General features: G+C 42.8%; 1 protein-coding gene across 1 annotated transcript; it reads left to right on the forward strand.

Moving 5' to 3' along the window:
- Positions 1–1,357: 1,357 nt before the first annotated feature.
- LOC135542365 (phosphatidylinositol glycan anchor biosynthesis class U protein-like) lies at positions 1,358–23,937 on the forward strand. The gene is made up of 12 exons (XM_064969288.1): positions 1,358–1,514; positions 2,299–2,363; positions 2,477–2,536; positions 2,785–2,847; positions 3,627–3,736; positions 4,000–4,100; positions 4,205–4,302; positions 6,203–6,357; positions 6,604–6,747; positions 9,929–10,053; positions 19,802–19,944; positions 22,645–23,937. Exons 1-12 carry the CDS (start codon positions 1,385–1,387, stop codon positions 22,756–22,758), a joined length of 1,308 nt encoding a protein of 435 aa, XP_064825360.1. The 5' UTR covers positions 1,358–1,384; the 3' UTR covers positions 22,759–23,937.
- The last annotated feature ends 372 nt before the right edge of the window (positions 23,938–24,309 follow it).

Below are 24,309 nucleotides of genomic sequence, written 5' to 3' on the forward strand. Positions count from 1 at the left end.
AGGAGAGGCATGCTTAGTCGAGTGATCAAAAGGGTCCAGTGAGTAGTGCGGTTGGTTGGGGTCAGGGCGATTCAGGCAGCTAGCCGGGCCATTGGTAGCAAGCTAGCATAGGATGGAGGTCTGTTTTTAGCCACCTTGTGTGTTTCCGTCGGTAGGATTAGTGGGGTTCCGTGTGGTAGAGGGGCATCAATCCAATTCAAAAAAAATAAAAATAAATAGATATAGTTATATAGGCCCAAGAAAAATAGTCCGATAGGTCTATTCAGATAGCAGCCGATAAGACAGCTAACAATTAGCGGACCGCAGATTGGCATTCAGGTAACGTCGCGACGGAGGAGCCAGCTGGATAACTCCCTCGGGCAGATAACGTCGGTAGTCCAGTTGTGAAGGCCCGGTGGGGCTCCGCGTTGGCAGTAAAACGGGTCCGGATAGGTGATTGTAGCCCAGGAGTGACTGATGGAACTCTTCAGCTGGCTAGCTCCGGAATAATTGATGTTTGTTCCGGAATCGACATAAGTCGATAGTCACACGGATAGCAGCTAGCTAGCTGCGAGATCCAGGTATAAACTTGACACAACTGTGGAAAGCATTGGAGTCCACATGGGCCAGCATCCCTGTTGAATGCCTTTAACGCCTTGTAGAGTCCATGCCCAGACGAATTGAAGCTGGTTTGAGGGCAAAAGGGTATGGAACGCTGTTTGGGTCTTTGCGTGTTAAAAAGATACACGTTAAATAACAATGTGTAAACTATATGCAAATGTTGGCCAATCACAAATAAGGGGCAAGTGAAACCAGCTATATGAAAAACATCTAATTCATCATCACCAACAAACAACTAAGTCATGTCGGAAGCTTGAAAACAAGAGAGACCGCTTTTTAAGTTTTGCCAGCCAAGTGCAACCACCTTTACCACCACCCCAGGAGGATCGGGGGGTTCAAAGGTAGGATTAATTCTGGTTGGTTAGGTAATACCTGGCAAAAATCAACAGTAAGTGTGCAACTCAATGTTAGGAAGGTCTCCCTGATGTTTGGTATACTCAGTTTACATTCTACAGACTTTACTGAGGATTCCCTACAACTCTTTCACTGCAGCACCTAGAATAGTTTTTGCTTTATAAAACAGCATTGGGGCATTTATTTGACCTTGGAAAATGTTTAAAACCCAAATGTAATGCAAATGTCACTTAAATATGAACAAATATGAATCATTGTTCATGTTTCGACAATTATGTTTCATATATCATGAATAAATACAGGTTTATTGATATTTTTCAACTGTTACGTGGGGGACTTTTATTGAGAAAATGTTCGAAATTCTGTGACCCCGGACTTACTTTGTTAGTGTTGCTGACTAGCCGCTGATGGCTTCTTCCTCCCAACAAAGATGGCAGCTCCTTTAACCCTGCTTTTAATTGTAGCTGTAACAATAAGAGCAGTGTTATTTAGATCAAGTTTAGCTGAGCTTATACCAGAAAGAGTTGAGGTAGTGTCTCCACTAAATGCCTGGAAAAGAGGTAGGCGTTTTATTGATTATCTTTGTAGGGAATTGCTGCTGTTCTGTCTTGCTTGTGAGTGATGACCCCGCTCGGCTAGCTTGCTATGCAAACCTAGATAGGTGGTTGGACTGCACCACTAAAAGTGTTATTGAGAGTTCTAGTATTGCTAGTTTTAGTGATTCCACAAAGGAATATAGTAAAATACATGGGAAGCCAGAGAATAATCAAAGCTAGTTAGCTGCCAATGCATGGTATTTGCAGTTACAGGCATTTCGCAACACCCGCAATAACGTCTGCTGAACACGTTTATGTGACCAATAACGTTTGATTTGATGCCTTCTGGAATGGCAATCAATGGAAGGCTAGCTAAAAATCCAAGAAGCAAGGATGGGTAGCTACTGCAACAGTGATTCATGCATGTTTGCAGTATTTTCTAATACATGCTGCAATGTAATTTGCTGCTGTTCCCTTTATCTATTGGCTTTAACCTCAATATCCTGTAAAGAAACGGAATGACAGGGCGGTATATTAATTATTAATCAGACAGTACATTAGCTTGTGCAAGTCGAGCTGACTCAACTGTCGGGGTTTAGTCAGCTAGTGCAAGTCAAGCCTTATGATAGCTTATATAGTTTTGGCTTTAATTTAGATATTGCAGTCAAAATGTAAAATGTTCAGGACCAGTTTTTGGACTTAAAAGAACTAGCCCCAGCTATCATGGTTGAGAACAATGTGGACACAACAGCCTATACATTATTTTGGTTCCATAGGTTGATGATATTTTATGGTTTGTTATTTGTAGTTGTGGAAGGCCTGGCTCTCCTGGACCTGGGAGTATCTCCATATGCAGGGGATGTGTTCCATGAGGTCAGTCCCCCCTCGATTCCATTAAACGAGTAACATTCTATCACAATGTGTTGCTTCATAAATTAATACATTCACAAAGTGGTATAATCATGATGTCATCTTATCTTTTTCAGACGCCCCTCATTATATACTTCTTTCACTTTGTTATTGATTATGCAGAGATTGTGTTTATGGTGAGTGCAACCTTTAATAAAAATACTTATTCAGTAATAACACTGTCTATTATGTCACTATACAATTTGATACATGTATCAAATTGAGGGTCCAGTGTAATTTGATTGCTAGTTTTGCTCATAGACAATTAGCTGGAACATACATGGATGCTACAGAGAAACCATAATTTGAGTTTGATTCCCAAAGGTCAAATCCATCCATACATCCATCAATTGTGTTATCTTCCCTCTCTCAACCTGCCCCATAGATGGCAGATGCACTCACTGCGGTGGCACTATACCTAGCAGTGAAGGACTACAACAAAACTGTGGTAAGTGACAAATAATGCCAAAATAAATATAATGCCGATCATGATGATGTACAGTGTCATGGGATATTATGCATGTCTGCATGACCTAAAAATGTGCTTCAAGGTGCCTTGGGATTGGGTGTTAGACATTTCACTTGCATTATGGGTACAGGAACAACAAGCCTTGGTTTGTGACCTAATAAATACTGCTTACTAAAAGTATTTACTGTGCCTATTTGCTACATAGGCCTACTATTTTAGAACATAGGCTAAATGTTTGCTTAGCTGCCCCCGTATCTGGTTGTCAGCTGTTGTGACAAGCACAGGGGTCTGATGAGTCGAGTCACTTCCTCAAGTGTGCAGTGAATTCAAACAACAGGAAAAGCTGAAAGGAGTATCACGTCCTGGCTATATTTTGTCTTCTACTACAAAACACATTTTCACTTATCAAACAAACTTACTAAAGTTGGATGTGGCAGGAGTATTCCTTCAGTCATTGTCTAGTGTTAACAGGGTGGGTGGTGTGGCATCCTTTTGATGTTTCAAGATACCCTGGGATTGGGTGTCCGAGGGCATCAAATCAGTGACGCATTTTTGGTCAATTGTGACTCAGGCTGATCTACATATAATAGTGAGTAGTTATTTATGATGCAAAGAGATTTGTAGATCAGTCAGTCGGCAGTCGACTGCAATATTGAAGAATCCCAGAGACTTTTGACTTTGCTGTTTCATTATGGGTTCAGGAACAACACAGACTTGGTGTAGTGACACGGCTAGTGGGGTGTGTGTTTCTGCTCCAGTTCAGGAAACAGAAGTACGCCCTGGAGGCTGAGCGCTATCCTCTGGACTGCCTGGAGCTCATCCGCACCCCCAAAGAGATGTACTACATCCCTCTGAAAGTGGCCATGTTGTAAGTACCAGAGAAGGCACAGATCTAGGATCAGCTTACTTTCCCCAGTCCTAACCTTAACCATTAGAGGGGAAAACACAAAACTGACTAGATCAAAATCCAGGGTTAAATTCACCCTACTCCACCTGGCTCAACTTCAGCTTAAAGAAAAGCTCTGTCAACATTCAATTACACCTTGAAACCTATGGGTGTCTGCCAGTTTTGGTAAACAAAGTGTTTACAACTTAATGATGACCTTTAGTTTTCGCTCTCTCACCCTGCAGTTACTTGTTGAACCCTTTCACTATCCTCTCCTGTGTGGCAAAGTCAACCTGCGGGCTTAACAATGCAGTCATCGCACTCTTCATTCTCTGTACAGTAAAAGGTATGTGAACAGCAACAAATGACAAAATAAAAACTATTTTGGTGTGACCCAAACCATGTATTTGCTTGTCGTGTCAATAACTAAATTATTCTCTGATATTGAAGGAAGTTCCTTGATGAGTGCAATATTCTTGGCCTTGGCGACATACCAGTCAATCTACCCCCTCACACTATTTGCCCCGGCACTGCTATACCTACTACAGGTATGTTCGTATCACTCAGCTGAAAGACTCAAGTTTGCCTCACTTTTCACAAGGTTTCCATCCAATTTGTGACAGGGATCAGTGGTCCCCAGGAGAATGTTACCTGCCTGACTGCAAAGTTTGGTGGAGGAGGAATAATGGTCTGGGGCTGTTTTTCTTGGTTCGGGCTAGGCCTCTTAGTTCCAGTGAAGGGAAATCTAAATGCTACAGCATACAATGACTTTCTGGATGATTCTGTGCTTCCAATTTTGTGGCAACAGTTTTGTGGAAGGCCCTTTCCTGTTTCAGCATGACAATTTTTAAAGTATTTTTATTTTTTAGATATTTTTTTAACTAGGCAAGTCAGTTAAGAACAAATTATTATTTACAGTGACGTCCTGTAAATAGGAACAGTGGGTTTACTGCCTTGTTCATTTGCAGAACGACAGATTTTTAACTTGTCAGCTCGGGGATTCAATCTAGCAACCTTTCGGTTACTGGCCCAACGCTCTAACCACTAGGCTACCTGCCACACCAAATGCCCCCATGCACAAAGAAAGGTCCATACAGAAATGGTTTGTGGAGATTGGTGTGGAATAACTTGAGCCCTGACCTCATCAAACACCTTTGGCATGAATTGGAACGCCGACTGTGAGTCAGGCCTAATCGACCAAAATCAGTGCCGACCTCACTAAATGCTCTTGTGGCTGAATGGAAGCAACTCCCTGCAGCAGTGTTCCAACATCTAGTGGAAAGCCTTCCCATAAGAGTGGAGGCTGTTATAGCAGCAAAGGGGGGACCAACTCCGTATTATTGCCCATGCTTTTGGAATCAGATGTTTGACGAGCAGGTGTCCACATACTTTTGGTCATGTAGTGTAGCATCGTGTGACTGCAAATTTACCTTGACGTGATGGTTAATCTTTGCCTGACGACTAAACTGAATTCTTCTGTCACTCTCTGTTCGCTACATACTTCCGTTTGAGACTGCCACCCTTTAAGTTGTTTGTGGTGATGTCAAAATGAGGGGATTTGTACAAAATAAAGTCATCAGTGATTGTATCATCTCTAACCAATGACGCATTTTTAAAACACTGCTTTACTCACGGGTGTTTTGGCTATGGCCCAACCCATCATTTTCTGGGACCGGTCAGACCGGTTAGAACCTGTTCCATGGGTGTGGCGTACCTTTTGGCTTGCCAGGCAAGGTTATTCTATCAACAATTGTCCAATACATCGTTTCCACCGCAGTTTGTAGCATAATTAGTTGTACCGACACAAAAATAAAATTCTGTAGACATTTCTGAAATTATACTGAGTCTTCCTATTTCATCACAGCAGTTTTTTTTTTTTTTTTTTAAATACACTATGACCTGCGGATTGAAACGTGGTTCGTGATATGTGGTCAATCGCTATAGTCCAAAGTGGCTTCCTCCCCTTGTCGCCTTTCCTTTATGTGCATAGACATGAGAACTTTCACCTGCCCAAGTACAGGCTGATTGGCATCCACAATATGGCTTCTGGCCTATGCTTTCAGTTCATTGCACTTGAAGGAGTCACAGAGATGCGGCCAAGTTGGACTATTGAGATTCACCCCTGGTGAACATTCAAAAGTCTGTCCTATCCTTGTCCCGTCTACTTCATTGTACTGATCTGTAAGAACTGAACAGGTCACAGGCAGCCTAATAATGAGCTTCTACCTTTCAAGTCTTTTCCACATCAGTGCAAATTAAGGAGAGTAGAACATGAGTCTACGATCAGGTCTTCTGTGTCCATGTTACCTTATTCATTCTGATCTAGATAAAAGGAAAAACTGATCCTAAATCAGCCCTCCTACTCTGAGATGTTAGATATATTCTGCCTGTGATTTCTAAGTATTTGCAACATTAATTCTCTCCCTAATGTTTCTATCTTTCCCACAGAGGTTGTATATCCCAGTGAACTGGCAAAGATCCAGCTTCTGGCTCTTCACAACGCAGTACACCTTCATGTACCTGGGCAGCCTATGTGTCATGGTCTGTCTGTCCTTCTTCCTGCTCAGCTCCTGGGACTTCCTGTCTTCCGTCTACGGATTCATGTGAGTGACACCAGGGTGGGGTCATTTCAATTCAAGAATTGACCGAATTGAAATGGAATTGACCCCAACCCTGATGGACACGTTTACTAAGGGAGTTTTTTTCAGCTTGTTGTTGTAGACCTTAGCATACAATTACTGTTCATTTGTGCATTGAGGATTCACTAATCAGTGTAAATCTGTTATGAATAGGTGTCTTTGGAATATGATTGAGAGACTCTACAACTTTCCTTTATGTGTTCCCCCCAGCCTCTCCGTTCCAGACCTCACCCCCAACATAGGCCTCTTCTGGTACTTCTTTGCCGAGATGTTTGAGCACTTCCGCCTCTTCTTCATCTGCGTCTTTCAGATCAACGTGTTCTTCTACACCATTCCACTCTCCATCAAGCTAAAGTGAGTCCCTCTTCTCTTTAACTCACAGTATAGTGAGAATAAGGGAGTTGTTTTTGTGATTAAAAAGAGCACAGTTCTGTGGGGAGAAAATACAGTAAACCTCATTATAATCTGGCAGTCTGATTTTTTAATTTAAAAGATTTATTCAATGTATGCGCATTGCTCAGTTCAATAAACTAGTTAAATAATTGCTTCCTTATAATGCACATTGTTGAAGAAAAGTTTTAAATTAGATCACATTGCAATTAGGTTTATGGTGTTTTTTTGCACGGATGAAAATGTCACCCAAGTGTTTGGTCTCCTTTCTATGAAGTGGATATTATACTACCACTTGTGTGGTAGTTAATAGTCAGGTTAATGAATTAGTAACCACAATGTAGATACCCATTGAGGTACTTAGAATTATTAGACCTGATTGTAGTCATTGCAATTATGTCAAATGTATGTATTTGTTTGTTAACAAACATTGTATTTGAGCTAACACCGCCCCACAGTCTACAATGGTTACGTAAGGTTACACAGTTAGACCTGTTTTGAGGCCTATTATATGATTAACACAGTTGGGGTTTGTTTGCAAATCTTTACAGTTGCGTAAGCTTCAAGCTGTTTTATGTAATCATGTTTGCCTACGTTGTGATCACCTTGCACCTGGATTGTTGCCGTGTAACAACAGAGGTACAACTTCTACTCATCAAACCAAACATTTCTGACCAGTCAAATCAGACCTATAAAATATACTGAACCAAAGAAATCAACACAACATGCAACAATTTCGAAGATTTTACTATACAGTTAATATAAGCAAATCACTCAATTGAAATTAATAAATTAGGCCCAAATCTATGGATTTCACATTACTGGAAAACAGATAAGCATCTGTTGGTCACAGAAATGTAAAGAAAAAGTAGTGGCGTGGATCAGAAAACCAGTTAGTATCTGGTGTGACCACCATTTGCCTCATGCTCCGCAATATCTCCTTTGCATAGAGTTGATCAGGCTGTTGATTGTGGCCTGTGGAATGTTGTTCCACTCCTCTTCAGTGACTGCGCCAAGTTGCTGGATATTGGCGGGAACTGGAACACGCTGTCGTACACGTCGATCCAGAGCATTGCAAACATGCTCAATGGGTGACATGTCTGGTGAGTATGCAGGCCATGGAAGAACTAGGACATTTTCAGCTTCCAGGAATTCTGTACAGATCCCTGCGACATGGGGCCTTGCATTATCATGCTGAAACATGAGGTGATGGCAGCGGAAGAATGACAAAACAATGGGCTTCAGGGTCTCATCATGGTATCTCTGTGCATTCAAATTGACATCGATAAAATGCTATTGTGTTCGTTGCCAGTAGCTTATGTCTGCCCATACCATAACCCCACTGCCACCTCTGTTCACAACGTTGACATCAGCAAACCGCTCGCACACACAACGCTGTCTGCCATCTGCCTGGTACAGTTGAAACCGGGATTCATCCATGGAGAGCACACTTCTCCATTAAAGTTTTTTACGTCGCCAAACTGCAATCAGGTCAAGACCCTCGTGAGGACGATGAGCACGTAGATGAGCTTTCCTGAGACAGTTTCTGACAGTTTATGCAGAAATTATTCGGTTGTGCAAATCCACAGTTTCATCAGCTGTCCGGGTTATTGGTCTCCGACGATCCCACTGGTGAAGAAACTGGATGTGGAGTTCCTGGGCTGGCGCGGTTAGACGTGGTCTGCAATGTGAGGCCGGTTGGACTTACTGCCAAATTCTCTTTAATGACGTTGGAGGCGGCTTATGGAAGAAACATTGAATTCTCTGGCAACAGCTCTCGTGAACATTCCTGCAGTCAGCGTACCAATTGCACACTCCCTCAACTTTTTAGTGTGGCCTTTTATTGTCCCCAGCACTAGGTGCACCTGTGTAATGATCATGCTGTTTAATCAGCTTCATGATATGTCACACTTGTCAGGTGGATGGATTATCTTGGTAAAGGAGAAATGCTCATTTAATATGGATGTAAACAAATTTGTGCCCAACATTTTAGAGAAATAAGATTTTTATACATATGGGACATTGCTGTAATCTTTTTTTTTTCAGCTCATGAAACATGGGACCAACACTTCACATGTTACATTTACATTTAAGTCATTTGGCAGACGCTCTTATCCAGAGCGACTTACAAATTAGATGTTGTGCTTTATATATTTCTTTCAGTATACATTCATTTCAATTTCAGTGGATATAATTTCCGTTGATGTTCCTGTGTATTATTATGTATATTATTATTGTTGAATATGGACTTGAGTCCATTTTAACCTGTTTATAATTGTATAATTAGCCTAGTGTTATGTGTTAGATGGAATGCTCTGTTTATTGTATTTGGGTAGAAGGAAAGTACAAAGGGAGCCTATCTCTGAGGGCAAGAATGATTCCATTAGGGTTGAATAGGAGCCATATGTCTGGAGTTAGAGCTGGTAGATCGTAAATTACCATTTTATATCTTTACTGTTTTATACCACTATATACTCCTAATAGGAATGAACTTTTATATATTATTAGGGATAGAAAGTAGTGTTAGGTTTAAGCTCTTTGTGTATAGTAATTATCTAGTGGACAGCGGTAGACTGCAAGAATGTGAACTCCCCTAACTCGAGGCCTTTCCTGTCTGATAAGAAGACTTGAGAGGCGTTGAGGAGTATGAAGGTTCCGGACTCAAGCTTGGATGATAGCAGCACCTGCCCAGCAACAGAGATTGATTGTTCATCCTTGACACAAAAGGGGGGTCTAGTTGGGATGGGGGGCCAAGTGTGACGTTATAAACACAGTTGCTTGAGACTTTGTATGGTTTTCTTGCAGCTGCATAACTCAGTGTGGTGAATAGGTCTAGTCTGAGCTTTCTTTGTTATTCGTCTGGATCATTGAACCAGAACTTAGAACCTAACAAACATCATGTATTAACGTATATTAATGCACTTACAATTTTATCTAAAGCGACTTACAGTAGTGCATGCATACATTTGGTATGGGTGCCCCCAGCGTTGTTATAACAGCTATGCTCTACTGTGCCACACAGACCACATCTGTGTGTATATAATGTATCCCATCTAAACGAGTGACATCTATGCATCCTGTAAATTATTTTGTCTTAAAATTGCTGCCGTACAGTAGTAACACTGCTGTCCTCTCTCTGTCCCAGGGAGCACCCAATCTTTCTGATCTTCATGCAGATTGCCATCATCTCCATCTTCAAGTCCTACCCTACAGTGGGCGACATCGCCCTCTACATGGCCTTCCTGCCTGCATGGAACCACCTATACAGATGTGAGTGGTTCCTTCCATAAAGATAGAGGACTTATTTTTGTATCTGTGCCATTATAGCGTCTGAGACGGCATGGACAGCGCCATTCAGGCTGTCTGCATTTTAAAGTAGTCAATTTTCTTCACGATTGGTTGATCCCTCCTGATGACCTGTTTTGACATGATTCCAACAGAGTCACCAGGAGGGATCAGCCAATGAAGTTGGAAGTCCCACCCAGTTGACTACATTAAAATGGTGGAAGCCCTCAATGGAGCTGCCCATGCTAATATGGCCTTTGGGTTGTGTTCGATAGGGCACACAGTAGCAAACTTTTGCAACAGAAGATGAACAAAAGCATTACTTATTGGACAAGTTTAGATAGGACCTCCCCACTTTTCAAAGCGCTTTCTTCCTTTTTGTACCTACTGATCTCAAGGAGAGTTTTGTAAACATGTTTATTAGATCAAATCAAATGTTATTTGTCGTGCCGAATACAACAGGTACACAAATACAACAACCACACAGACCAAAGTGGGCTCTGGAAAGCAGATGATCAGGATGCCCTTAAGTTGGACCTGCTCTCTTTTAGCTTCATGTATTTCATGTGCTATTTTTATGATAGTTTTATTTGTTTAACCTTTTCAACAAAAGGTGCTTGGCCTGATTTCAGAGGCTTTATTGTACTTTTTTATTTTAACGTAGTCACATTTTTTGGGGGTGAAGATTCCCATGCTTAAAGGTTGAAGGGACTGCATCTTTGGAACATTTGCGTTTTTCTCATTCGTAGCACGTACTGAAGGAAATGGCTATTTCTTGGATTTACAAATTTCACCATCTTTGTTTCAAAGATTAAGCCATGCAAGTTTAAGTGCACACAGTTTAAGTACACACGGCCGGTACAGTCTCATTAAATCAGTTATGGTTACAGTGAAATGCTTACTTCCATGCCCTAACCAACGATTCAGTTTTACTCTAGGTAATTGAGGTAATATGTACATGTAGGTGGAGTTATTAAAGTGACTGGGTGGGGGGCAATGCAAATAGTCTGGGTAGCCATTTGATCAGCTGTTCAGGAGTCTTAAGGCTTGGGGTTAGGAACTGTTTAGAAGGCTCTTGGACCTAGACTTGGCGCTCCGTCACCGTTTGCCGTGCGGTAGCAGAGAGTATAGTCTATGGTTGGAGTCTTTGATTTGAGTCTTGTTAAGATGTTAGGCTTGAAAATCTATTCAGCCATTTTGTCACACTGACTCACTACCCAAACCAGACACAACTGGTTTCAATTGGCCAAGAGACGTCATGTGACGGGGCTGTAGTGGAGCAGGTTGAGAGCTTCAAGTTCCTTTTTGTCCACATCACCAACAAACTCATGGCCCATACACTCTAAGACAGTCGTGAAGACAGCTTATTCTCCCTCAGGTGACTGAAAAGATTTGGCATGGGTCCTCCAGATCATTTTTCTTAACTGCATTGTTGTTTAAGGGCTTGTAAGTAAGCATGTGACAAATACAATTTGATTTGATCTCTAACTGCCATCTAGTGGACGAACTGGGAATCAGACAGGGGATATATTTACATCAGTGGATAGATAGACTTCAGATTTCTCCCTGTATCCAAGATGAAAAAATGACTGGGTTCCTATGGGAATTTCTTTAGACCGCCACCATTCTATTCAAGATGGCGTAGCAGTAAGACGTCGTGTCGTGTCCCTTGTATATATCGTTTTTTTTTCTTTGTTTTTACATATTTTTCTTCGCATATCTTTTAAAACATTTTGCTAAACCTCAGCTTCCAAATACTCTCCTGCAACCCGCCTCACCCAATGTAGCTATTTTTCCTAAAGTATTTATATTTACTTCGGAACCGGAACCCCTCAACTGAAGCTAGCCAGCTAACTACCAGCTATGCTAGCGGTCATCAGCTAACCTTTAGCTCGGAAAGCTCTCGCCAGTTCGAACAACGCGACTCTAACCAGAGCATAACGGACCTATTTATTTTTTATCCCCGGATTCCCACCGCAAACTGAACATTTTTCAGCTGGATCTTCACAACTAGCTATCTAGCTAAACCGCAACCCCGGATGTTTACTCCTGGCTAGCGTTTCCACCCACTTAGCTTGAAGCTAGCCCAGAGCCCCTGTTTTCCCACCGTAGCATACTCCTGGGCTACAATACCCGGACCCACGACCGGTCTATCGATGTCACCGCATGAAGAGGAATAAACAGACTCACCCCATCGCGACGTCCCCCAAAGGCTAACTCTCTAGCCCTTGCTATCTCCTTGCTTGCTAATTCGGCCTGCTAACTGCTAGCTTGTCTAGCCCCGGTCCGCTAACTGCTACCTTGTTTAGCCCCGGCCTACTAACTGTTAGCTTGTTAGCACAGACCTGCTAACCGTCTGAAACGCCGCGTCCCAAACACTCACTGGACCCATATTTACTTTCTATCTCTTTTCGATTTTTAATTTGTTTATACCTTCCGGTAACCTGCCTCACCCAATGTGATACGGAATCGCTATTATTTTTAATTTTTAGAACACACTCAAGAACCTGCAGAAGCTAACCAGCTAACTAGCTACAAGCTATTTAGTCATTGTTAGTTTTTTAAAACCTGGATAACACTCGCCAGTCCAGCTTCCCTGCCCCATCCACCGCTGCCCCCTGGACACTGATCTCTTGGCTACGTAGCTTATGCACGCTGGACTGTCCATTAATCACGGTACTCCATTCTGCTTGTTTATGTTTTATCTGTCGGCCCCGTTGCCTAGTCAACGCCATTTTACCTGCTGTTGTTGTGCTAGCTGATTAGCTGTTGTTGTCTCACCTACTGTTTTAGCTAGCTTTCCCAATTCAACACCTGTGATTACTGTATGCCTCGCTGTATGTCTCTCTCAAATGTCAATATGCCTTGTATACTGTTGTTCAGGTTAGTTATCATTGTTTTAGTTCACAATGGAGCCCCTAGTTCCACTCTTCATACCCCTGATACCTCCTTTGTCCCACCTCCCACACATGCGGTGACCTCACCCATTACAACCAGCATGTCCAGAGATACAACCTCTCTCATCATCACCCAGTGCCTGGGCTTACCTCCGCTGTACCCGCACCCCACCATACCCCTGTCTGCGCATTATGCCCTGAATATATTCTACCATGCCCAGAAACCTGCTCCTCTTATTCTCTGTCCCCAATGCTCGAGGCGACCAGTTTTGATAGCCTTTAGCCGCACCCTCATACTACTCCTTCTCTGTTCCGCGGGTGATGTGGAGGTAAACCCAGGCCCTGCATGTCCCCAGGCACCCTCATTTGTTGACTTCTGTGATCAAAAAAGCCTTGGTTTCATGCATGTCAACATCAGAAGCCTCCTCCCTAAGTTGTTTTACTCACTGCTTTAGCACACTCTGCTAACCCTGATGTCCTTGCCGTGTCTGAATCCTGGCTCAGGAAGGCCACCAAAAATTCCGAGATTTCCATACCCAACTATAACATCTTCCGTCAAGATAGAACTGCCAAAGGGGGAGGAGTTAGCCTGCAAAGTAATGTCATACTTTCCAGGTCCATACCCAAACAGTTCGAACTACTAATTTGGAAAATTACTCTCTCCAGAAATAAGTCTCTCACTGTTGCCGCCTGCTACCGACCCGCCTCAGCTCCCAGCTGTGCCCTGGACACCACTTGTGAATTGATCGCCCCCATCTAGCTTCAGAGTTTGTTCTGTTAGGTGACCTAAATTGGGATATTCTTAACACCCCGGCAGTCCTACAATCTAAGCTAGGTACCCTCAACCTCACACAAATCATCAAGGAACCCACCAGGTACAACCCTAACTCTGTAAACATGGGCACCCTCATAGACGTCATCCTGACCAACTGGCCCTCCAAATACACCTCCACTGTCTTCAACCAGGATCTCAGCGATCACTGCCTCATTGCCTGTATCCGCTACGGAGCCGCAGTCAAACGACCACCCCTCATCACTGTCAAACGCTCCCTAAAACACTTCTGTGAGCAGGCCTTTCTAATCGACCTGGCCCGGGTATCCTGGAAGGACATTGACCTCATCCCGTCAGTTGAGGATGCCTGGTCATTCTTTAAAAGTAACTTCCTTACCATTTTAGATAAGCATGCTCCGTTCAAAAAATGCAGAACTAAGAACAGATACAGCACTTGGTTCACTCCAGACCTTACTGCCCTCGACCAGCACAAAAACATCCTGTGGCTGACTGCAATAGCATCGAATAGTCCCCGCGATATGCAACTGTTCAGGGAAGTCAGGAACCAATACACGCAGTCAGTCAGGAAAGCTAAGGCCAGCTTCTTCAGGCAGAAGTTTGCATCCTGTAGCTCCAACTCCAAAAAGTTCTGGGACACTGTGAAGTCCGTGGAGAACAAGAGCACCTCCTCCCAGCTGCCCACTGCACTGAGGCTAGGTAACACGGTCACCACCGATAAATCCGTGATTATCGAAAACTTCAACAAGCATTTCTCAACGGCTGGCCATGCCTTCCGCCTGGCTACTCCAACCTCGGCCAACTGCTCCGCCCCCCCCCGCAGCTCCTCGCCCAAGCCTCTCCAGGTTCTCCTTTACCCAAATCCAGAAAGAGCTGCAAAACCTGGACCCGTACAAATCAGCTGGGCTTGACAATCTGGACCCTCTATTTCTGAAACTATCCGCCGCCATTGTCGCAACCCCTATTACCAGCCTGTTCAACCTCTCTTTCATATCGTCTGAGATCCCCAAGGATTGGAAAGCTGCCGCAGTCATCCCCCTCTTCAAAGGGGGAGACACCCTGGACCCAAACTGTTACAGACCTATATCCATCCTGCCCTGCCTATCTAAGGTCTTCGAAAGCCAAGTCAACAAACAGGTCACTGACCATCTCGAATCCCACTGTACCTTCTCCGCTGTGCAATCTGGTTTCCGAGCCGGTCAGGGGTGCACCTCAGCCACACTCAAGGTACTAAACGATATCATAACCGCCATCGATAAAAGACAGTACTGTGCAGCCGTCTTCATCGACCTTGCCAAGGCTTTCGACTCCGTCAATCACCATATTCTTATCGGCAGACTCAGTAGCCTCGGTTTTTCTGATGACTGCCTTGCCTGGTTCATCAACTACTTTGCAGACAGAGTTCAGTGTGTCAAATCGGAGGGCATGCTGTTCGGTCCTCTGGCAGTCTCTATGGGGGTGCTACAGGGTTCAATTCTCGGGCCGACTCTTTTCTCTGTATATATCAATGATGTTGCTCTTGCTGCGGGCGATTCCCTGATCAACCTCTACGCAGAGGACACCATTCTATATACTTCCGGCCCGTCCTTGGACACTGTGCTATCTAACCTCCAAACGAGCTTCAATGCCATACAACACTCCTTCTGTGGCCTCCAACTGCTCTTAAAAGCTAGTAAAACCAAATGCATGCTTTTCAACCGTTCGCTGCCTGCACCCGCATGCCCGACTAGCATCACCACCCTGGATGGTTCCGACCTTGAATATGTGGACGTCTATAAGTACCTAGGTGTCTGGCTAGACTGTAAACTCTCCTTCCAGACTCATATCAAACATCTCCAATCGAAAATCAAATCAAGAGTCGGCTTTCTATTCCGCAACAAAGCCTCCTTCACTCACGCCGCCAAACTTACCCTAGTAAAACTGACTATCCTACCGATCCTCGACTTCGGCGATGTCATCTACAAAATTGCTTCCAACACTCTACTCAGCAAACTGGATGCAGTTTATCACAGTGCCATCCGTTTTGTCACTAAAGCACCCTATACCACCCACCACAGCGACTTGTATGCTCTAGTCGGCTGGCCCTTGCTACATATTCGTCGCCAGACCCACTGGCTCCAGGTCATCTACAAGTCCATGCTAGTTAAAGCTCCACCTTATCTCAGTTCACTGGTCACGATGGCAACACCCATCCGTAGCACGCGCTCCAGCAGGTGTATCTCACTGATCATCCCTAAAGCCAACACCTCATTTGGCCGCCTTTCGTTCCAGAACTCTGCTGCCTGTGACTGGAACGAATTGCAAAAATCCCTGAAGTTGGAGACTTTTATCTCCCTCACCAACTTCAAACATCTGCTATCTGAGCAGCTAACCGATCGCTGCAGCTGTACATAGTCTATTCGTAAATAGCCCACCCATTTTCACCTACCTCATCCCCATACTGTTTTTATTTATTTACTTTTCTGCTCTTTTGCACACCAATATCTCTACCTGTACATGACCATCTGATCATTTATCACTCCAGTGTTAATCTGCAAAATTGTAATTATTCGCCTACCTCCTCATGCCTTTTGCACACATTGTATATAGACTCCCCTTTTTTTCTACTGTGTTATTGACTTGTTAATTGTTTACTCCATGTGTAACTCTGTGTTGTCTGTTCACACTGCTATGCTTTATCTTGGCCAGGTCGCAGTTGCAAATGAGAACTTGTTCTCAACTAGCCTACCTGGTTAAATAAAGGTGAAATAAAATAAAATGTAAAAAGGAGGAAAATATATATTTTCTTTTAAATCCTTTTGGAACTCTAAATTACATTTTAGTCATTTAGCAGACTCTTATCCAGAGCGACTTACAGTTAGGGCGTTCGTCTTAAGATAGCTAGGTGGGACAACCACATATCACAGGCATAGAAAGCAAGTTTTTCTTCAACGTACAGTTGAAGTCGGAAGTTTACATACACCTTAGCCAAATGCATTTAGCTCAGTTTTTCAAAATTCCTGACATTTAATCCGATTTAAAAATTCCCTGTCTTAGGTCAGTTAGGATCACCACTTTATTTTAAGAATGTGAAATGTCAGAATAATAGAGAATGATTTATTTCAGCTTTTATTTATTTCGTCATTCCCAGTGGGTCAGAAGTTTACATACACTCAATTAGTATTTGGTAGCATTGCCTTTAAATTGTTTAACTTGGGTCAAATGTTTCGGGTAGCCTTCATTAAGCTTCCCACAATAAGTTGGGGGGATTTTGGCCCATTCCTCCTGACAGAGCTGGTGTAACTGAGTCAGGTTTGTAGGCCTCCTTGCTTGCACAAGCTTTTTCAGTTCTGCCCACACATTTTCTATAGGATTGAGGTCAGGGCTTTGTGATGGCCACTCCAATATCTTGACTTTGTTGTCCTTAAGCCATTTTGCCACAACTTTGGAAGTATGCTTGGGGTCATTGTCCATTTGGAAGACCCATTTGCGACCAAGCTATAACTTCCTGAATGATGTCTTCAGATGTTGCTTCAATATATCCACATAATATTCCATCCTTGTGATGCCATCTGTTTTGTGAAGAGCACCAGTCCCTCCTGCACCAACCTCTTCATGGTTGGGATAGTGTTCTTCGGCTTGCAAGCCTCCCCCTTTTTCCTCCAAACATAACGATGGTCATTATGGCAAAACAGTTCTATTTTTGTTTCATCAGACCAGATGACATTTATCCTAAAATACGATCTTTGTCCCCATGTGCAGTTGCAAACCCGAGTCTGTCTTTTTTATGGTGATTTTGGAGCAGTGGCTTCTTCCTTGCTGAGCGGCCTTTCAGGATATATCGATATAGCACTCGTTTTACTGTGGATATAGATACTTTTGTACCTGTTTCCCCCAGGATCTTCTCATGGCGCTTTGCTGTTCTGGGATTGATTGGACCTTTTCGCACCAAAGTACGTTCATCTCTAGGAGACAGAACGCATCTTCTTCCTGAGCAGTATGATGCCTGCGTGGTCCCATGGTGTTTATACTTGCGTACTATTGTTTGTACAGGTGAACGTGGTACCTTCAGGCGTTTGGAAATTGCTCCCAAGGATGAACCAGACTTGTGGAGGTCTACAAAAAAGAAATTCTGAGGTCTTCGCTGATTTTCTTTTGATTTCCCCATGATGTCAAGCAAAGAGGCACTGAGTTTGCCTTGAAATACATCCACAGGTACACCTCCAATTGACTCAAATTATGTCAATTAGCCCATCAGAAGCTTCTAAAGCCATGACATCATTTTCTAGAATTTTCCAAGCTGTTTAACTGAATGTATGTAAACTTCTGACCCACTAGAATTGTGAAACCGTGAATTATAATTGAAATCTGTCTGTAAACAATTGTTGGCAAATTACTTGTGTCATGCACAAAGTAGATGTCCTAATCGACTTGCCAAAACTATAGTTTGTTAACCTGTTTGGGGTATGGGGCAGCATTTTCACTCTTGGATAAATAGCATGCCCAAACTGAACTCTCTCCTACTCTGTCCCACATCCTAATATATGCATATTATTATTAGTAGTACTGGATAGAAAACACTCTGAAGTTTCTAAAACTGTTTGAATCATGTCTGAGTATAATATAACTACAACAATATATATATTTTTTTACTGAGTTATTATAAAGAAATCAGCCATTTTAAATTAATTCATAAGGCCTTAAGGATTTCACATGACTGGGAATATAGATCTGTTGGTCACAGATGCCTTTTTTTTAAGTAGGGACGAGGATCAAAAAAACAGTCGGTATCTGGTGTGATCACCATTTTCCTCATGCAGAGCGAAACATCTTCTTTACATAGAGTTGATTAGGTGGAATGTTGTCCCACTACTCTTCAATGGGTGTGCGAAGTTGCTGGATATTGACAAGAACTGGAACACGCTGTTGTGCACATCGATCCAGAGCATGCCAAACATGCTCAATGGGTAACATGTCTGGTGAGTATGTAGGCCATGAAAGAACTGGGACATTTTCAGTTTCCAGGAATTGTGTACAGATTCCTGCAACATGGGGACGTGCATTATCATACTGAAACATGAAGTTATGGCGGCGGATGAATGGCACAACAATGGGCATAAGGATCTTGTTACAGTATTTCTGTATTCAAATTGCCAACAATAAAATGCAATTGTGTTCGTTGTCAGTAACATATGCCCATATGTGGCTGGTCTCGGACGATCCCACAGGTGAAGAATCCGGATGTGGAGTTCCTGGGCTGGCGTGGTTACACGTGGTTGTGAGGCTGGTTGGACGTGCTGCCAAATTCTCTAAAACGACGTTGGTAGAGAAATTAACATGACATTTTATGGTAACCGCTCTGGTGGACATTCCTGCTGCACACTCCCTCAACTTTAGACATATGTGGCATTGTGTTGTTTTGACAATAATGCACATTTTAGAGACCCCCTTTCTGGGGTCTTTTTATTTCAGCTCATGAAACATGGGACAATGTTGCGTTTGTCTTTTTGTTCAGTATAGTACACTGAGTGTACAAAACATTAAGAACACCTGCACTTCCCATGAGACTGACCAGGTGAAAGCTATTGTCCCTTATTGATGTCACTTGTTAAATCCACTTCAATCAGTGAAGATGAAGGGGAGGAGATGGGTTAAAAGGGTTTTTAAGCCTTGAGACATTTGAGACATGGATTGTGAATGTGTGCCATTCAGAGGGTGAATGGGCAAGACAAAATATTTAAGTGCCTTTTGAACGGGGTATGGTAGTAATGTCAGGCGCACCAGTTTGTCAAGAACTGCAAAGCTCCTGGGTTTTTCACACTACAGTTTCCCGTGTATCTCGAATGGTTCACAACCCAAAGGAAATCCAGCCAACTTCATACAACTGTGGAAAGCATTGCTTTCGACACCTTGTAGAGTCTATGCCCCGACGAATGGATGCTATTCTGACTGCAAAGGGGGTGGGGGGGGGGGGGGTGCAACGCAATATTAGGAAGGTGTTCTTAATGTTTTGTACACTGTATATTGTCCATTTATTTGATGTCTTTGTTTTCCTTGTGTCTTCCAGTCTTGAGAAATATATTTCTGGTGTCGGTTGTGTTGTTGGCTTGCTCCGCCTTGTTCCCCGTCCTCTGGCACCTCTGGATCTACGCTGGCAGCGCCAACTCCAACTTCTACTACGCCATCACACTGCTCTTCAATGTGGCACAGGTGAGTGGGCTGGCATAGGCAGCAAAGGGTCAGTTAGCATGGGGACAGGCAACTTCAGGGATCATCAACTAGATCCAGCCGTAGGCCTTTTTTTTTTCTTGAGCGGATGGTCGGAGGGCCGAAACATAATTAGAAATAATTTGTAGACTGCAAATTGACCGCACGAAGCCAAAACCGATATGTTTGACTAAAACAAACATTTCAAACCTTGCTTACATTTGTATACAATCACGTGTCTCTCTCTTATATGTGGGAATAGTTGGAAACAGATTTCTAAAATGTAAATATTTCCTGGTGTTTTTAAAGTCTTATGTCCAACAATAAAACTATATTTTTTTGCTCATCTTTGGGGGCCAAATAAAACAACCCTTGGGTCAAATTTGGCGCACGGGCCCTGTCCTTGACCCTGTCCTTGGGTATGGCCAAGTCTTTTGCCTTGGGATTGAAATGCTAGTAGTATCATATTTAACATTGTTGGTCTTGAGCTAGGGTATGTTAACTGCCACAGCCTGCTATACCCAAATGGCACCCCTGGGGCATCTCACCAAGATCAGTGATACAGTGAGTCTGGCTACGGACCAGAATTTGTCAAGTTTGTATGTAAAAGAGGCTTATGATGTCACCTATAATGAATAGTGGAGGCAGTAAAACAGGTAGACTTATTGGGGGACCTTCCCAAGCTCACAGATAGACATTCTAAATAAACGGCAGCTGTTTTGCATTTGACAACCGCAGATATCTTTTCCTTCAGTGTCAGCTAACACTCACAAATCCCTTGTCTGGAGTTGAAATCATGGTAATACAGAGCGAAGACTTAGTTACAGAGGGGACCGGAATGCAGGACTGTTTGTCCTCTACCATGTCCTTCACTAATTCATCTGCTCTGGAACTTTCTGTAGAAACCAAGGTTTTGGGTTACCTGTCAGAGTATGACTATGATATCACTGTCTAACACTGTTTAATGGAGAGGCCGGTAAACTGGGTGTAAGACACTTTGGGATAAAATAGCTAATTTTAGTCCATTGAGACTTTTCTTCCTGGTCTTCTCCGCTAAGGACATAAGCAGGATCCGCAAAGACTGAACAAACACTTTATTTTCATGTCCGGAGCAGAAAATGACGATAATGGTGTGTTGGGGGGTCATTCATAATTTGACGGTGTTGGTTGGAACAAAACAAGGCACTTCTTAAGTTCACACACAACTCTGGCCATTTGGACTATTATGGAAGGATTCCCAGATGAAGCCTGTTCAGAGACTTCCCAGTCTGATCAATTATACACTTGAGCAGACTATTTATAAAAACTGATCTGTTAACATATGTTGTTTTCGTAGTTGTGAATGGTATTTAGATAACCGGTGTGAGATTGTTTCTCTCAAAACTGACAGGCAGGTTTACCCCAATCTGAGATCAACCTGGTCAGTTTTGCTAGCTGACCGCTTTGGCTGAATTATATTTCAAATTTCTCTGATAGTATGCAGGTTGACTTTGCCTGAGATGACATCATTTCAAAGGAGAAGGCCTAACCATTCCAAAAATGGTTTGGAGATGCTCCCAGAATTTTTATGTTGCAATGTTTAAAATGTACAGGTTATATAAGATGTAATATATTATATACAGTGGGGCAAAAAAGTATGTAGTCAGCCACCAATTGTGCAAGTTCTCCCACTTAAGAATATGAGAGAGGCCTGTAATTTTCATCATAGGTACAATTCAACTATGACAGACAAAATGTCAGACGTGTCTCCATGCTTAAGCCAGTACATGTCCAGGCCCGTCTGAAGTTTGCTAGAGAGCATTTGGATGATCCAGAAGAAGATTGGGAGAATGTCATATGGTCAGATGAAACCAAAATATAACTTTTTGGTAAAAACTCAACTCGTCGTGTTTGGAGGACAAATAATGCTGAATTGCATCCAAAGAACACCATACCTACTGTGAAGCATGGGGGTGGAAACATCATGCTTTGGGGCTGTTTTTCTGCGAAGGGACCAGGACGACTGATCCGTGTAAAGGAAAGAATGAATGGATGTATCGTGAGATTTTGAGTGAAAACCTCCTTCCATCAGCAAGGGCATTGAAGATGAAACGTGGCTGGGTCTTTCAGCATGACAATGATCCCAAACACACCGCCCGGGCAATGAAGGAGTGGCTTCGTAAGAAGCATTTCAAGGTCCTGGAGTGGCCTAGCCAGTCTCCAGATCTCAACCCCATAGAGGGAGTTGAAAGTCCGTGTAGCCCAGCAACAACCCCAAAACATCACTGCTCTAGAGGAGATCTGCATGGAGGAATGGGCCAAAATACCAGCAACAGTGTGTGAAAACCTTGTGAAGACTTACAGAAAACTTTTGACCTCTGTCATTGCCAACAAAGGGTATATAACAAAGTATGGAGATAAACTTTTGTTATTGACCAAATACTTATTTTCCACCATAATTTGCAAATAAATTCATTAAAAATCCTACAATGTGATTTTCTGGATTTTTTTTTTAATTTTGTCTGTCATAGTTGAAGTGTACCTATGATGAAAATGACAGGCCTCATCTTTTTAAGTGGGATAACTTGCACAATTGGTGGCTGACTAAATACTTTTTTGCCCCACTGTAGCTTGTAGCTGTGAAATCAGTTTGATGGGAGTACAGTACCTATAACTGTTGAAATTCAACTGATCACAGATGGATATTACTTTGTTTCTTCTCAGATCTTGCTGGTGTCGGACTACTTCTATGCGTACCTGCGGCGAGAGCACCACCTGACCCATGGATTGTACCTGAAGAGGAAAGACGGCAGCGAGGCCACTCTGGTTCTCAAGTAGATGTCAAACTCTCACACGCAGGCAGGGATTGGACATGGGTGACAGACCCATACCTGACTGTCAGTGACTCTGAACATTACCCCACCCTTTGAGTTCTTATTTCTGAGGTCTTACGTTTAAGTAAACATCTACCCACCCAACCAACCAACCAACCACCTGCCACCCCCATAGACCAAAGCCATAGTGTATCTGAAGTTACTTCTGGTACAGAAATTAAGGATGGAGCAGAAATGGAGTTGAAGAGGGTGGGGTGGAAGATGGATGCCTTTTGCTCTTTCCATGCTCTGTCTCTCCAGTGAGTAGGTGACAAATCTTGTTGTGGCTGGTAGGTGATGATGTTGCTTGTCCTTTTCTTTTGCTTCATTTGGTCATAGTTTTTTTTCTTGGATTTCCTTTCTTATGCTTTTAGGAATTGCTGTCACTCATTGAAAACAAGCACATGACTTGAGCAGATGTGAGCCTTTGGGTACTTGGAGCACACAGGAACCAGACAGTTCTGCATTTTGGCTGTTTACCAGCAGAGGGCGTCGCTTGAACATGAACCACAGGGGCTTGTCAGTCAATCTAGTGTTTACTGGAAGAAACAGCCTCCACATCTGGGTCATGTTCATTAGGGCACGCAACTGAAAATGTGTAAAAAATATAATGCATTTCTTATTGTCCAAGTAGTTCACCTGCTCCAGTATGTTGTCTTCTGTTTAGTGCCTAATGAACAAAACCCTTTATTTTGTGTTTTACTAATACACAACACTTTGTCCTACAATAACTATGTACAACATGTTGCTAAGTTGGCACTCTTCTCTCAATGGATATCTGATGGGCCTAACTACTGCATTGTCACTATTTGCAATACTATAGGAAAAAGATTTCGGGATAAGACACCTGTTTACTGGAGTGTCTTATCTGAGAAAAATGTAGTCTGATAACCCTCTAGCCAGTGAAAATTAGATATGATCTGGATTCCTCATTATCTGAACTCTCGTGATGCACTCTGCTTGTTGAATGTGATCCAGCATGAATGTTCATGTATGCCATTCATATGTGTACATATACAGTATTTATTTGACAGCACTAATTTTGTTCAACATTTTTCTTCTATAATTTTCTAATGGTTTTGATATGTTTCTGTATTTGTTTTTTTCTTCATGATATTAAAGACCAGGGTGATTTTAAAACGGATCATGTTCCATTTCTTGGATGAGTGGCTATGAATGATGACTAGATTACAGGCTTTTGAGGGGTTTTTTTTGTTTGGAAGCATACAGGTAGATATGTGCAGCACACTGGAAACTCTCCATTTGCGCTTTCATGTTCACCTGCGCCATTTGCACAAGTGTCCCAAAGCTGAGGGAGTGAAAATTCTCAAGGGTGTAGGGGCTGATTAGACCATCAGCCACTTCGACCAAGGCTTCAGAGCGAAGGGATATCCCGAATTTGCACAATTTCTTACAAAATCATGGAGATGCGTGCCTGATTATATTCTACATGCATTTGTTTGTCTGATTTTGTGACTTGACACATAACAGATGAAATACCTCCCAAATAAAACAT

This window comes from Oncorhynchus masou, chromosome 6, assembly GCF_036934945.1.
Source record: "Oncorhynchus masou masou isolate Uvic2021 chromosome 6, UVic_Omas_1.1, whole genome shotgun sequence".
Lineage (NCBI taxonomy): Eukaryota > Metazoa > Chordata > Actinopteri > Salmoniformes > Salmonidae > Oncorhynchus > Oncorhynchus masou.